The sequence below is a fragment of the Neofelis nebulosa genome, chromosome 10 (genome assembly GCF_028018385.1).
Source record: "Neofelis nebulosa isolate mNeoNeb1 chromosome 10, mNeoNeb1.pri, whole genome shotgun sequence".
Taxonomy (NCBI): Eukaryota; Metazoa; Chordata; class Mammalia; order Carnivora; family Felidae; genus Neofelis; species Neofelis nebulosa.
Genome location: NC_080791.1, coordinates 104,588,083 through 104,603,850, shown reverse-complemented (window position 1 = coordinate 104,603,850; position 15,768 = coordinate 104,588,083). Strand labels below are relative to the sequence as shown.

At 41.6% G+C, this 15,768-nt stretch overlaps 1 protein-coding gene across 6 annotated transcripts in view; it reads left to right on the top strand.

The window, feature by feature from the left end:
- Nucleotides 1-11,280, top strand: part of LOC131487942 (membrane-spanning 4-domains subfamily A member 4A-like) — a 167,218-nt gene extending 155,938 nt beyond the window's left edge. For 5 of the 6 annotated variants that reach the window (XM_058689150.1, XM_058689149.1, XM_058689151.1 and 2 more), the window contains 5 exons: nt 67-195; nt 2,153-2,209; nt 3,413-3,571; nt 7,935-8,036; nt 10,972-11,280. In XM_058689150.1, coding sequence (XP_058545133.1) covers nt 67-195; nt 2,153-2,209; nt 3,413-3,571; nt 7,935-8,036; nt 10,972-11,043 — 519 coding nt within the window. In that variant the 3' untranslated portion in view covers nt 11,044-11,280. The remainder of the gene's footprint in view (nt 1-66; nt 196-2,152; nt 2,210-3,412; nt 3,572-7,934; nt 8,037-10,971) is intronic. The other variant, XM_058689152.1, reaches the window with a different exon arrangement.
- The last annotated feature ends 4,488 nt before the right edge of the window (nt 11,281-15,768 follow it).

Here is a 15,768-nt window from a genome sequence, read left to right as displayed (position 1 = left end):
GGGGTGACCGGGTGGTCGGAAAGGGAGTGGTAGCTAATCAGTTTTTACTTGCTTCATCATTTCTAGGTCGTGCAGATCCTGATTGCCATGACGAACCTCAGCCTGGAAATAATAAAGATGAGCGCCATATTGCCACTTTCTGACACACATTCTGTTTCAGGGCTGGACGTGTACATAATTGGGAGGCCAGTGATGGTGAGTAGAGTACCTTTTGATAAGTTGGAGACAGCATAAAATAGTTGCTAACATCCTGAGCTTTGAAATTATATCCTAACCCTATTTTGTAATTCTCTAACTTTGAAAAAGATATCTAATCTTCTTTTGACTGCATTTTCTCCTATTTCGGGTAGGAATAATAACATAAGACTCGTAGAGCCAGGCAGATTAAATATTTAATATGTATCAGGATATCACAGCAGCATGTAGCAAAAGACCCAAACCAGAATAGATTAAACACTGAAAGCATTGATTATTTCACAACAAGAAACCCAGTAGACTTTGGTGGGTTTTTGGAACATTGTAAAGCTTTACTCATCTGTATTGTTCACATTCCTTGTTAAGTTTTTTTCTCTCAGAAACTTCATATATTTTTGCTATGCTAAATGAGGTTCTCTTATTAAATTTTGTCTTTAAGCACACAAATACATGCATATTTGTATATAATTTCTGTTTATAATGTTCTTCCCATGTGCCTTAACGAATTTTCCTAGCATTTATGGTTGTTTTTAATTGATACTCTTGGAGGTCTGCAGTATAACATATTCATATTTAACTAACAGTAATTGTAAACATTTTCCTCAAATATCTCTCTTATGTAGTTATTTTGGTTAATATACTAAGGAGAGTAATACATAACCATCTACATCGTTATCTTGATTTTGACTCTCATAGAGATGGCCCTAGTGTTTCCCTGTTACCATGATAAAGACGTCTAATATTAGAGACAAATGTTCCATCATGTTACAGCAAATGAAGCTCTTCGTGTTTTATAAATAATGGTTAAGTCAATAAGAATGTTGAATGATATAAAATGTCTTCACGTTGTAAACATAAATAACAATTAGCATGTGAATTTTCTCCTCAAATCTGTGTTTGTAAATTGTAACAATATGCAATATTAAAAAATCTGGACATTTGAAAGAATACCCCACATAGTCATGATGCATCTCATATAATATGATGGATGATTCTCCCTGCTTTTTTTTTTTTTTCCAGAAGTGACTTAGTTTACCCTAACCATTTCCATGTCTTGGTACTGAGAAATGTTTGAAGAAATCTACCAAGCTGTTTCATTAGATCAGTCTTTTTTCTGGTATTAAGATACAATTTTTCGGAGCACCTAGGTGGCTCAGTCGGGTAAGCCTGTGACTTTGGCTCAGGTCACGATCTCACGGTCCGTGAGTTCAAGCCCCGCGTCGGGCTCTGTGCTGACAGCTCAGAGCCTGGAGCCTGCTTCCGATTCTGTGTCTCCCTCTCTCTCTGCCCCTCCCCTGCTCTCTCCCTCCCTCTCTCTCTCTCTCTCTCTCAAAAATAAATAAACATTAAAAAAAAAACGTTTAAGATACAATTTCTGAAACTCCTGAAATCAAATTTGGAAAGCAAACCCAGAAATTCAACAGTCGAATAGTTTAAGACAGCAGGTCTAATCATCTTGATTCCAGCTGTTTTAGCTATATGGAAAAGAATTACCCGAATGATGGAGCCACACGGAATAATATAATCAACATCTAATATGTAATTGAAAACCTTTCTTTGCTACTATTTTATTTACAACTTTTAATAGTCATATTTTAAGACAGAAGCTTTAGTTTCTCTTCTTTTATAATATTTCATCAAGTTCTGGTACCATATTAGGGTTCCTTCGTGTCAGGAATTTAGAAACTTTCACTATGTTTCAAGGCCCTCAGTTTAAACACCATTGCAGAGAGAATTTTTTTGGAAGCCGTGATAAACTCTCCTGTGCATCCATCTGGTAAAATTTCTCTGTTGTTTCTGGGAAAAGAGGAGACTTATTTGCAATCTCTGGTGTTTCTTCCAATATAATTGGTCTGTTTAGCATATTTATCCCAGTTAGGGGTAAGTGTTAGTAAGTTGGGATTTCAAATTTTTGTTTAAAGGGTTTTTAACTGCATTTTTTTTCTCTTGTTACTAGTTTATTATTTCAGGGTCCTTGTCAGTTGTAGCAGGAATTAGAACTACAAAAGGTCTGGTGAGTAATATTTCCTTTCTTCATTTGTTTGTGTGTGTGTTTTTGTTCCAAAAGAGGGATTAGCCAAGTATGTATTCTGCCCGAGTAGAAAATAGAGTTTGTTTGTTTTTTAAAAATCAAGAGAGATTATAAATTTTACCTAGCTGCATTGGTCTTGCAGAAATTATAATAAAAAAATGGCTGATCATAAAATTTCTGGTACGGGAAGGCAGTTGCTGAGAAACTCTTTATGAAAATAAAGAGAATTCCTAAAAAGGAATGTCAAAATGGGACCCGTCAAACAGAGCCTGCACCTTGAGACTCAGCCCATAACAGTGGCACCACGTGCTGGTGTGGCAAAATATTTATTGACTTATTGATTAAAATGTGTATTCTGACTGTGTACAGAAGGGATTTTCTTTTGGTTTGTAGGGGAAGGAATTCACGTTAAGTCTGTTCAGTAAGGAAAAACAAATTTCAAACATAACTCTCATGCCAATATACCTTTCACAAAGCCAATAAAAGGCAAAGGCCTAGATCTCAACCAATGTTTTTGCTGGCTAGAGACCATATTTGAGTTTTCTTTGCTCAAAGGATAAAGATCAGACGATGGAGCATGATCTGTATGGTTTTTCCAAATCTGACCTCGGTCTGTCTCCCTAGCATCTTGTCCAGCTGTAACTGTTAAAATCTCCCTCACGCTACAGCCACATTAAGCCTCTCATGCTTTCTTGGAGAAGTTTGGTTGTTCTAAGAAGCTTCCACAACTTCACCAAGAGAAGAGAATGTAGAAAAAGGAATGCAGAGCAGAGGGAGGTCGTCCACAGAAAGCGCAGAGGCGTCAGAGGCAAGCAGCATCTGGAAAAGAATGTGCAGCCAGGCACCTGACCTAGAGGGCCGTGGGAGTTGGGCGCAGACAGATCTGTCCAGCTGGCATGTGAAAAAGAGTTTATCTCCTGGGCCTAGGGGTTGTCTGAAGGATTCAAGCTTGGGAACAACAGAATCATATTTGTGTTTGGGCAGGAGACAACCTGAAAGGGCTTGTGTTTCAGGGAAGAAACAAGTGAGGAGACAGTCCAGTCATCAAGATAGAGAAGGGGGACCGGTGCAGGGGGGGCGGCGGGGGGGGGGGGGGCGGGCAAGAAGTGATGTGTGCAACGTGGCTAATGGAAACATCCCCGTGGATACTGTTGGATTGTTGACTTGATTTTCCTTTCTTTCTAGATTCAAACTAGCCTAGGATTAAATATCTTCAGTTCTGTCTTGGCCGGAGTAGGGGTCCCCCTTGCTATCTCCTCCTTGGAAGACTTTCGAGCAGGTGTCTCTGCCTGCATCTTTTATCAGAGGTTGGAGAGTTGTTCCATGGCCATGGCCATTTTAACGGTGAGCACTTCCTCTCTTCCTGCGATACTGTAGGGGAAGCCAGGCACAGGAGCCCTGGCCCTGGCAAAAGTACCACACTGTATTCCCTAACTGATAAATGACTCACTTTGGGAAATTGGAAATGATTGAAGAATAGGGCCATCTTTTATTCAGAAGGCAGGCCCACATCTCATCTTTTTGTTGTTGTTGTTCCTTTCTGTTTAATTCGAAATCACCAATTCTGCAATCCACTGTAAAAAGGGAGCCCAGATGTCAATCCCTCTGTGTCCCCAGGGCTCCCTGATGGAGTTACCTGGTTCTCTAATAATAGAGTAAAATTGTCTTGAACATTATCCAATGAGTGGTGAATGACCTAGTACCCCTCCCCACCTCTCTGGATGCTCTTGAAAGATGAAGCCCTTTGAGCCTCAATATCCCACTCCTGGCAAATTCTCAATTTCCACTCTGTATTTCACTACTTGGCTGTAGCACCTGCCCTCACTTAGGTATTATCGTAATGGCTCTGTTGTCCAAATTGCGGCTTCCACCAGAGTGTGCGGGTTGTGAAGCTGTGGGCCACTGGGTAAGCACGGGGAGGGGGGCGCTATTGTGGCACAGCTGTGACCAAAATGCAATAGAATCTTTATTATTAAAAAGTCTAGGGGCACCTGGGTGGCTCAATCAATTAAGCGTCCAAATCTTGATTTCTGCTCAGGTCATGATCATGCAGTTTGGGAGCTCAAGCGCGGTGTGGGGCTCCAGGCTGACAGTGCAGAGCCTGCTTGGGATATTCTCTCTCTCTGTCTCTCTCTCTCTCTCTCTCTCTCTCTCTCTCTCTCTCTCTCTCCCCCCCATCTCTATCTCTATCTCTGTCTCTATCTCTGTCTCTGTCTCTATCTCTATCTCTGTCTCTGTCTCTATCCCTCTGCCTTTCTCTCTCTCTCTCTCAATAAATAAATAAACTTAAAAAAAATTTTTTTAGGTCTAGTATCCATTCTCAGGACCACTGAATTCCTTTTGTCTCTCCTGCATGAGACCTTCCGGCCTTTCACTGTGCTGCCTCATCTCTCCCTCACTGACCCTTGTCTTCACCCACACGTGGAATCTCTGCATTCTTCCGAACTTATCCCGAATGCAGATCAGTTGCACTGCCTCCTCTAGTCCTACATATATCCTGAGTGCCATCCAGTCACACCAAAATAATCTCTTGAGTGTCTCTGCTAAACTAATTTCTACTCCTCTTAAGATTTCTAACAGCTCTTATGGAGCGCAAGTTTATTTCCTGCCGCTTCCTCAGAATCAGAGGGTTTCTTCCGAGAACTTAGATGCTTCCCCCCTAAGATCAGATGGTGAGAAGTTGACAAGGGCAAGATGAGATTCTGTGCCTTCTTGCCTCTGATGCCCCTGTTTGTATTTATATTCAAGTGTCCTCTCTCCTCCTCCTGAAGAAGAAGCCTACTTTCAGTTTCTGCAGTTCTCTCCACTTGAGCTCTACAAGGGCACAGTAGACGAGGACAAAATCTGGAATGGACCAGCTGCGTGGGGCTGGCTGCCTGGGTGTGGGACCGGCGCAGGCACAGGGGGCTTACCAGTTAGAAGAGTGATACACCTGGTTTACTGCTCTACTGTTACCGTCGTAAAGTTCTTAATAATTTTTGAACAAGAGGCCCTATAAATAAAGTAGCTGGTTCCACCTTCTTCTCAATCACCTTCTCCCAGAGGCTGTCACGTATCCCTATTGTGTGAACACTTTTTCTGCCTGGCTTTACAGCAGAGCAAATCCATAAGGGTTCCTGGAATCTGAAGTATCTGGTCTGTTCTTACCGGGGCACCTGCACAGTCATTCCACAGACCTGTGAGCCCATATTTTATGGTGGGTCCTACAGATGGCACTCTGGGAGATGAAAGAAGGGGACCAGGCTCCTACCAGTAGGAAGCTCCTTGGAGGAAAATATAGAAATACTGGAGAGCACAGAGCTCCTGGGTGGCTCAGTCGGTCAAACATCTGACTCTTTTTTTTTTTTTTTAATTTTTTTTTAATGTTTATTTTTGAGACAGAGAGAGATGGAGCATGAAGAGGGGAGGGTCAGAGAGAGAGGGAGACACAGAATCCAAGGCAGGCTCCAGGCTCTGAGCTGTCAGCACAGAGCCCGATGCGGGGCTTGAACTCACGGGCCGTGAGATCATGACCTGAGCCGAAGTCGGACGCCCAACCGACTGAGCCACCCAGGCGCCCCAAACATCTGACTCTTGATTTCAGCTCAGGTCATGATCTCACAGTTCGTGAGTTTGAACCCCATGTCAGGCACTGTTCTGACAGCGCAGAGACTGCTTAGGGGATCCTCTCTCTCTCAAAATAAATAAACATTAAAAAATGTTTTTAAAAGAAATAAACATTGGAAAGCAGCTAGAGGTTGATGAAGGCCCAAGGGCTTACTTTTGAATGTGATTGTAAGAAGAGTGAAAAAGTGAGCTCTTTGTAGGAAAGAGTAGAGCACACACTATCTGGAGTCATTAGGCAGAACAGTATGAAATTGCCAATGATCAACTCTGCTTGATCTAGAAAGACAGCGGCTTTATATGGCTCAGACTCATGTATTATATATATTTTAGCTACTTTTTGTTGGAAGTCCAGCCTGACTCTTTTTTTGAATATAAAGTTTTATTGGAACATAGCCACATCCATTTGATTGCATATTATCTATGGCTGCTTTTGTACTATAACAGGAGAATTGAGTATTTGTGACAGAGACCTTATGGGCTGTAAAACCTAAAATATGTATTAGCTGGCCCCTTGTAGAAAGTTTGTCAATTCCTGGTCTACCCTACCAGATTGTAGCATCCTCGAGGTTAGGGAAATCGTCTATTTATTTGCTGTTCTGTCTTCTGTGCCTATGACAATTCCTGAAACATAGAGGCTACAATATGTTGAAGAGATGAGTAAATAGATAAGGAAATGACAAATGCAAATATTCTCAAGGCTCAGCTGAGTCTGTGTCACACTGTGTCACTGTGCCTGGACTCTTGGGTCTATTGACTTTTCCACAAGAAGATAGGTACGATCCCTATCCATGGAGAGAAAAAGAATATTTAGACCAAAGAATTCCAGGCATCCAATTCAGATTTTTAAGGTAGTAAGAGGACTACCTAGTGTTTCTCAAATCTGACCATATGTATTGGCTGAAGATAAGCCCAAAGCCAGTTCTCTGGGGAGATGGGTCACAGACTGACTAACTGGGTGTTCATTGTTAGGTTAGTTTCTTCTTGTCGCTGTAACAAACCACTGCCAATTTAGTGACCTGAGACAACATAAATTTACCGTCATACAATTCTGGAAGTCAGAAGTTTGGAATGGTTCTCACTGGGTGAAAATCAAAGTGCTGGCAGGACTACATTCCTCTCTGGAAGCTGCGAGGGAGAACCTGTTTCCTTGCCTTTGCTGGCTGCTCAAGGCTGCCTACATTCTGTGGCTTGTGGTCAAATCCTATCTTCGAAGCCAGCAGTGCAGCATCTTCAAATGTCTCTTGGACTTTGACTCTTTTGCCTCCCACTTCCACTTAAAAGGATTCTCTAACTATTTGGGGCCCACCCAGATAATCTCAGAATAATCCCTCCATCTCAAGGTCAATTAATAACCAACCTTCATTTCATCTGCAAAGTTAATTCTACTTGGCTATGTAACGAGACATCTCCAGAGCTTCTGGAGATGAAGATGTGGACCTCTTTGGTCTATTGATATTCTGTCCACAATTATGACTCTGCCTATAACTACCAAGACGGGAGATGATACTGTTGTGTCAACTCTATGGAACTTCTGGTGCTTGAAAGAACTAAGTTATCTTTATGCCCCTAACTCCTCCCCTGCCCCTTTAAATAGTTTTCACATTCTATACCTACAATAGCAGTGGAAGGTAGAGTGTAGGGAAAAGTGATTATTTTATTAATGGAAACACTGGAAGCATGAGTGGTACTCAACAGGCCAAGAATTGGCCAAGGGTATGGCTGCAATTAGGAGCCAGTTTTTCTGACCTCAGGCCAGTGCTTCTCTTTTGGCATTGTAATCAGATGGTCAGCGCTTGATTTATTTTCTTTTCTTTAAGTTTATTTATTTATTTTGAGAGAGAGAGAGAGAGAGAGAGAGAGAGTGCGTGCGAGCTAGGGAGGGCAGAGATAAAGGGAGAGAGAGAGAATCCCAAGCAGGCTCCACACTGTCATTGCCAAGTCTGATGCTGGGCTCAAACCTACAAACTGTGAAATCATGACCTGAGCCAAAACCAAGAGTCTGACGCTTAACCAACTGAGGCACTCAGGTACCCCAGATGGTCAGTGTTTTAAACTTGTCATCTCTGTTCCTCACGGTTCTTGGCTATGCATTTGTTCCTAGAGTCTGGATGCTGTGGCGCTCCTTTTAACCGTGCTAGAGTTCTTCGTTGCTCTGACCCTATCTGCCTTTGGATGCAAAGTCACCTGTTGTCATCCTGGCGGGGTGAGTATTAGGCTTCCCTTGAAGCTGTCTGTATTAGTTTCCTGTTGCTGTGTAATACATTACAGAAACGTAGAGGCTTAAACAGCACACATTTATTACTTCTCAGGTTCCATGGGTGACGAGCCTGGGCACACCTCAGCTGGCCCCCCTGCTCTGGGTCTGACAAGCCTGTAGTCAACAAGCGGGCTAGGGCTGCAGTCTCAGCAGACCCCTCTCGTCCTCTTCCATGCTCCCATGACACAGTTTATTTCCTCTCAGCGGTGGAACTCACAACTCACTTCCACTTTGAGGCCAGCAAGAGAGTGAAAACCTCTGATGCCTTCAGTTCCTTTTAAAAAGTTCATATGATAAGGTCAAGTCTATCCAGAATAATGTCCTTCTTTTAATTGAAGAATAATTTTTTTTAGTTTTTTTTAAGTTAATTTATTTTGAGAGAGACAGAGCAAGTGGGGGAGAAGCAGAGAGAAGGAGAGAGAGAGAGAGAGAGAGAGAGAGAGAGAGAGAGAGAGAGAATATCCCAAGTAGGCTCCCCACTGTCAACTAAGAGCCCAATGCAGGGCTCAAACCCACGAACCTTGAGATCATGACCTGAGCCGAAATCAAGAGTTGGATGCTTAACTGACTGAGCCCCCCAGGTACCCCTGGTGTATAATTAACATACAGTGTTATGTTAGTTTCAGATGTACAGCTTAGTGATTTGACAGTTCTATTCATTACTCAGTGCCCACCACAGGAAGTGTGGTCACCATCTGTCACCATACAAGGTTCTTACAATATAATGGATATATTCCAACTCTGCATCTTCGTGACTGATTTATTTTATAACTGGAAGTTGGTACCCCTTAATCCCCTTCGTCTATTTTGCCCGTCTTCCCACCCTCCTCCCCTCTGGCAACTACAAGTTTGTTCTCTGTGTTTAAGAATCTGGTTTTGTGTTGTGTTTTAGATTCCACGTGGAAGGGAAATCGTATGGTCTTTGTCTTTCTCTGCCTTATTTCACTTCGCGTAACCATCTGTGTTGCTGCAAATGGCAGGACAGCATCCTTTTCTTATGGCTGAGCTGTGTTCCATCCATATACACATACGTACCCATCTTGTTTATCCTTTTATTTATCAGTGGACGCTTGGGTTGCTTCTGTGTCTTGGCTATTGCAAATAATGTTGCAGTAAACACATACCTTTACAAATTCGTGTTTTCTTGTTTTCTGGGTAAATACCCAATAGTGGAATTACCGGATGATATGGTAGTTCTATGTTTAATTATTTGAGGAACCACCATACTATTTTCCACAGTGGCTGCACCGATTTACGTTCCCACCAACAGCGTACAAGGGTTCTCCTTTCTCCACATCCTTGTCAACACTTAATTCCTGTCGTTTTTCATTCTAGCCATTCTGACAGGTTTTTAGGTGATATCTCATTGTGGTTTTGACTTGCATTCTCCTGATACTTAGTGACGTTAAGCGTCTTTTCCTACGGGCTATCTGTATGTCTTCTTTGGCAAAATGTCCAAAGAGTAATATCCTCTTTGATAAACTCAAAGTCAACTGATTGGTTACCTACTCACAGGAGTGACATCCCATTATACACAGGTCCCACCCATACACAAGGAGAGGGAGTCACACGAGGGCATGGGTCACTGGGTGTCATCTTAGCATCTTGCCTACCACAGTGAATAAAGAAAAGCTCATTTTCTCCATCCTCGCTCCCACAAAGGGCCTCCTCTCTTAGTCCAGATCAGAGAGTACTTCACAATGGAGAGGACCCCAGAGAGTGCCAGGTTTCGACCCATTACCCCTATCATAGCAACCTTCCCTGGGCTACTGCAGAAAGTCAGGCTTTCAAACTTTTCTACCAATGTGCACACATCTGCCCATCTCTTACCCTGAGACTGGCAGCAGATCTTCCTGGCCACTGAGCAGAAAGAACATCACGTAGAGAGAGGATTGGTACATGGGAAGAGAGAGAGAAAAGACCAAGAGGCACCAGGAAGAAAAGGAGAAGGATCCCTTCCATGAACTGAATTAAAATGCCAGGAGCTGCTCATTAATTTGATTACCCAAAGGCAAATCATAAGACAGTAATCACTTGGTGAGATTATTTCTCTCTTGCTCTTCTCCCCCATTTTGTGCCTTTTTACTTTCTTTTGGGGTTTCCATGCTTCACTACATCTCCTGCCCCACAGAAGAGAGATGGACTAACTCTATTAGTGGACGTCTGCATGTCAAGGCCCTAGAAGTTAGGGTTTTCAGCAATTCGTCATGACTGCAATTTCATTAGGTGAAGCGTCTTATTTTCATTGACCAAAGCATTTGCACAAGGGAGCAAATGCTTTAGTGTCGTAATGTCTAGACCTGAGCTCCCTTCTGCCCCTGGAGTTACAGAGCTGGAAATGCTGCTCCCACAATTCTCTTGGTGTGGATCCGGAGGAGCAAGGTCTGTGAGGCATGTGATGCCTAAGTTTCGTCTCTTCCTGGTTCCATCCCATCCCGCACCCCTACACCCCCACACAATTTCACACTGAGTTTGTGGAAGAAAGACCAGCATTTTCCTCCGTTTCCTGATGATTCCTTCCATTCTGAGTCGGCGTAGTTTTTGAAATGATTAAGTCATGGCCAGCAAATCAGGATTTGGGTGTGTTGTTGCCATCATACATAAAGAACCTAATTTGGAAGAAGAGCACTAAATTTCCCTTAACACCTTGGTTTACTCCACTTTCTGGGCAGCATCATCCACTTACAGGGTCACTGTCAGCATCTCATGCCAAGAGCTATCAATGCATATTTTTCCAAGATCCAGTCTGATCTCCAGAATGCCAGAGAAACCCCACCAAGTTGATCTAGAGATCGAATCCAGAGAAGAGAGAGTAGGGTCTGATGATGATATGGCTACTTGTTTGACTCACTCACCTGCACCATTCTGATTGATTTCACAGGTTGTGTTGATTCTGCCATCAAATCCTCATGTGGCGGAAACAGCATCTCCCACACCATTTACAGAGATCTGATGTCACCAACAGATCAACAGCAAAATGTTCCAGAAAACCTATCCTGCCAGTTGGGCAAGGACACCACTTGGGGAAGTACCAGAATCCAACTCTGATATATATATATATATATATATATATATATATATATATATTTCAGAATCATGTTCTCATTTTCCCCCAAGACCTCAACAACTCATTTACTGGCTCTTTATCAACAATAGCAGAAATTAAATAAATAAATCATGCATTTAATGAGTCACTGGTGCTTGAAAGTTTTTATCCATCTTCAAAACTTTAGATAAGGACATTAAGTTGGTAAGTTAGATTCAGCAGAAGGTCAAAAAGATATTGCTGAAATGAGGACTCCCTGAAGGCTACATTTTTCTGCTTCCCTGGCCAACACTCCTCCTTCTGATTTAACTTTCTTCTCCTGCCTTTGGAAGTGCAAGGTGGGTTTTTTTTTTTTTTTTTTTTAATGTTTATTTATTTATTTATTTTGAGTGAGAGCACGAGCAGGGAGGGGCAGAGAGAGAGGGAGAGCAAGAATCCCAATCAGGTTCCGAGCCCCACGTGGGGCTTGAACTCACGAACGGTGAGATCATGCATGACCTGAGCTGAAACCAAGAGTTAGGTGCTTAACTGACCAAGCCACTAGGCACCCCATATGTGTGTTGATTTTTTAAATGACAGCTCCCTCCCTCATTTATCATTTTTTCTCCAATATTTTATTTACACTGTACAGTTTTTGGTGCACAGCATTTATTCCCATTTGTTCTGCTATCATGACCTGAATTTCCTCTAAAGAACCACCATTCCCTTACTCCCAGTTCATGCACAGGGTGAAGCTTACTCTACCCCCAACTTCTCCCAGATATGGGCAATGGCAGAATTACATCAGCCCTACTAAAGTGGCTGTTTCTGTAGTAGGTTAGTGACCTAAGAAAAACCAATTGTATAAACGACACATTTCCGATCAAAGCTAATCCCAGCATTTTTGCTTCCCACGGACCAGGAAAGAGAGTCTCCCTCTTTTCTCTTTCCTGTTGGGCTTGGAGCTGTGCCGATAGAAATCTGGTGCTGTTAGCAGTCATCATGCTACTGTATGAGTCCTAACAGAGGCAAGTGCTTACAGAAGAGAGCAACACTGAGAGTTTCCAAGTGAAAGATTAGTCCCTAACAAGTCCTTCAAATTTCTGATTCAAGGTGTCCCTGGAATTGGGCCAACTTCTGGAGTCAAGCCAATCCCTGAAGTTTTAGACATATAAAGAAATTAAAATAGATCTATTCAAGTACTGCAGTAACCACACAAAATCCTCCTATGGCTTCTTCTCTAATTCAGAATAAAAGCCAAAGCTCTTGGGGTGCCTAGATGGCTCAGTCGGTTAAGCATCCAACTTTGGCTCAGGTCATGATCTCACAGTTCATGAGTTCAAGCCCCACATCAAGCTCTGTGCTGACAGCTCAGAGCCTGGAGCCTGCTTCCGATTCTGTGTCTCCCTCTCTCTCTGATGCCCCTCCACTCACACTCTGTCTCTCTTTCCCTCAAAAATAACTGAACATGAAAAGCCAAAGCTCTTACTAAGTCCTACAAGACCCTAAATCACTTGATTCTTTGCTGTTTTTTGGATTTTATAAAATACCCTCTACTCATATTTGCTGAGATGTTGCTTTGAGTTCATATTAAATGGCCAGAGAGTGTCTTTGGTAAGAATGTTTGCATACATAAACCTTTTTATATTTATATTCACATAAGCACTCTAAGAGTAGTGCATTTTCAGTTGTAAAAAGTTTGTATGAACATTCCAGCCTATTAGAGGAAGATGTTTTGGTTCTAACTTTTAGAGAAGACTGCCGCATTTCGCATCATATCATTTTAAACTTCTCAGTAACCTACAGGTCTGTTTCTATTGATTTGTTTTTCTCCTGGTTATTGTCATTTTTCTGCTTCTTGGCATGTAAAATAACTTTTGATTGGATGCTAGATGCGGTCATTTTTATGTGGTTGAGTGCTCAAACTTTCTTTTTTCGGAGTATTACACTTTATTTCGGGGAGGCAGTTAAACTTGTAGACCAGTCTGATTCTTTTTTTTTTTTTTTTTTTTTAATTTTTTTTTCAACGTTTTTTATTTATTTTTGGGACAGAGAGAGACAGAGCATGAACGGGGGAGGGGCAGAGAGAGAGGGAGACACAGAATCGGAAACAGGCTCCAGGCTCCGAGCCATCAGCCCAGAGCCTGACGCGGGGCTCGAACTCACGGACCGCGAGATCGTGACCTGGCTGAAGTCGGACGCTTAACCGACTGCGCCACCCAGGCGCCCCCAGTCTGATTCTTTTGAGGCATTTTTTTCTCTAATCTAGGTTTTTATTGTAGCAGAACACTGTAACTTGTAAGTCCTTATAAGTCCTAAAATTTATAAGGAAAGTAAAGTATGATTTGTGATATTTTTCCTTTACCTTTCTTCTAATTATAATACTAGTTCACTACAGAAAAAAACAGAAAATCTAGGAATGTATGAAACAAAGCTCACCAATAATCCTACCATTAGAGATAAGCATTGTTAACTTGCTAATGTATTTACATATATACATATATGTATGTAAAAATTAAAAAAATAGCTTTGGGTTTATATGGCGTTTCTAAGCCTATATTTTAATCTTTTTAAAAGTCTTTAGAGGGAGGCTTTAGAGTCATTATTTTAGGCCAGTTTACATTTATTATTATTATTTTTTTTAATGTTTATTTTTGAGAGAGAGACAGAGCATGAGCGGGGGAGGGGCGGAAAGAGAGAGGGAGACACAGAATCCGAAGCAGGCTCCAGGCTCCGAGCCGTCAGCACAGGGCCCGACGTGGGGCTCAAACTCATGGACCATGAGATCATGACCTGAGCTGAAGTGGGACCCTTGCCTGACTGAGCCACCCAAGTGCCCCATAGATTTATTATTAAGGCTTAACTTTTCTGGAGGTCCTTACATTTTAAGTGTTCATAGAAGACTCTACATTCCAAGTTATAGGAACTTGAATGTCTCCCAGTTCTGTGTGAGTTCTGGTAATCACTAAGCTTGCAACTACTATCTACCTGTTATTCTTTGATTGGACTTTTGCAATTTCAACTCATAAATGTCAGCTCAGTATCTGACAACAAATTCAAGGGGATTTTCTTGCATGTTTGGGGAACTCTGATCTCTGCCCAGCTGCCTCCTTTATGGTTCTCCACTCACTAATTCTAGCTCCCTCACTCCCTCAACCTCTGAATTCTGCCTTCTCAATATAGCAAGATCAGCAGGGAACCATCTCCCCGGCCATGGTCTAAACAATTTCTTCATGCAGAAAACCAGACCACAATTGTTATATTCACATTTGTTACCTTTTGCTAGATGTTGAAAGCCCTGCATTGACTGCTGTCAAATGTCTGAAAGTAGTTGTTTAGAATTGTTTCAGTTTTCAATTGTACAGAGTAGTCTGCAGAAGAAGTCAGGTGCCATGATGACAGGAAGAATTGATTTTTTTTTTCCTTCAATTATAAAAGGATCTCTATAAACATAGTTGTTGTATTTTTTTTATTTTGTTTTCCAATATTTAAAATTCATTTCAGGGTGTCTAAATTGGTAATATCATTAAATCAATACTCATCTGATCATCTAAAATCTTCAACCATAGAGCTCAAGTGTAACAATTTTCATATGCTCATTTTCTTAAGCCACCCTATTTAGATTCCTTAAGAACTAACTCATAGAGGTACCTGAGTGGCTCAGTCAGTTGAGCATCCCACTGTTGATTTCAGCTCAGGTCATGATCTCAGGGTCATGAGATTGAGCCCCATGTCAGGACCCACGCTGAGTATGGAGCCTGCTTGGGATTCTGTCTCTCCTTCTCTATCTGACCCTGCCCTGCTCACGCTCTTTCTCTCCCAAAACAAATAAATAAACATTAAAAAAAAAAGGAATGAACTCATGAAAAACACTTGCACTTTTCAGTTGTTATTTTATATTTAAGTTCTGATATTTTCCAATGTCTTCATATAGTAATATCTGGACAGTTTTGATCCATGTTCAAAAGTTTTTGTTTTCAACCAACACAAATGGTGGTAACATAATGAGACTAAGCTATACAAATTTCTGGACAAATATTTAAATTTTTGAATTAATCAAAATTTCCTTGGTTTGATTTTTTAAATAGCTATATGATAAACACAGAAAAGATATATGAAGTCACTTGCTTCTGATTTCGTGGTGGATGGGGGAAAATATGACTCTTAAATTAGAGGTATGGTCTAAACAAAGCTGACAGTGTGTTTGGCTTCCTCTGGAACTTCTTCAAGGTCAACACTTCGTTTTTTACTGTCTGATATTTGGTGGGATTGCTACAGTTCATGTGATTCCCAGGAACTTAACTAATTTTGATTAACCTGTAGGGCTAAAATTTAGACATTTTTTTTCATGTCCAATAAGTATGGACATCAGGCAGAGAAAGTTCTGAAAGTCCCTGTGGTTGCCCCCTGATCACCTACAGATGTGGATGTTCCCATTTTCATCGTGAATGTTAGCAAAGTGTGGTATTTTCCCACAGAGAAAAGGTCAAACATCTTGTTCCAATTCTTCTCAGTTACCACATACAGCTTCACCAGAACCACCCCCTTCTTTTTTTTTTTTTTAAAGTTTATTTATTTTGAGAGAGACAGAGCATGAGTGGAGGAAGGGCAGAGAGAGAGGGAGAGAGAGAATCCCAAGAAGGTTCCCAGCGA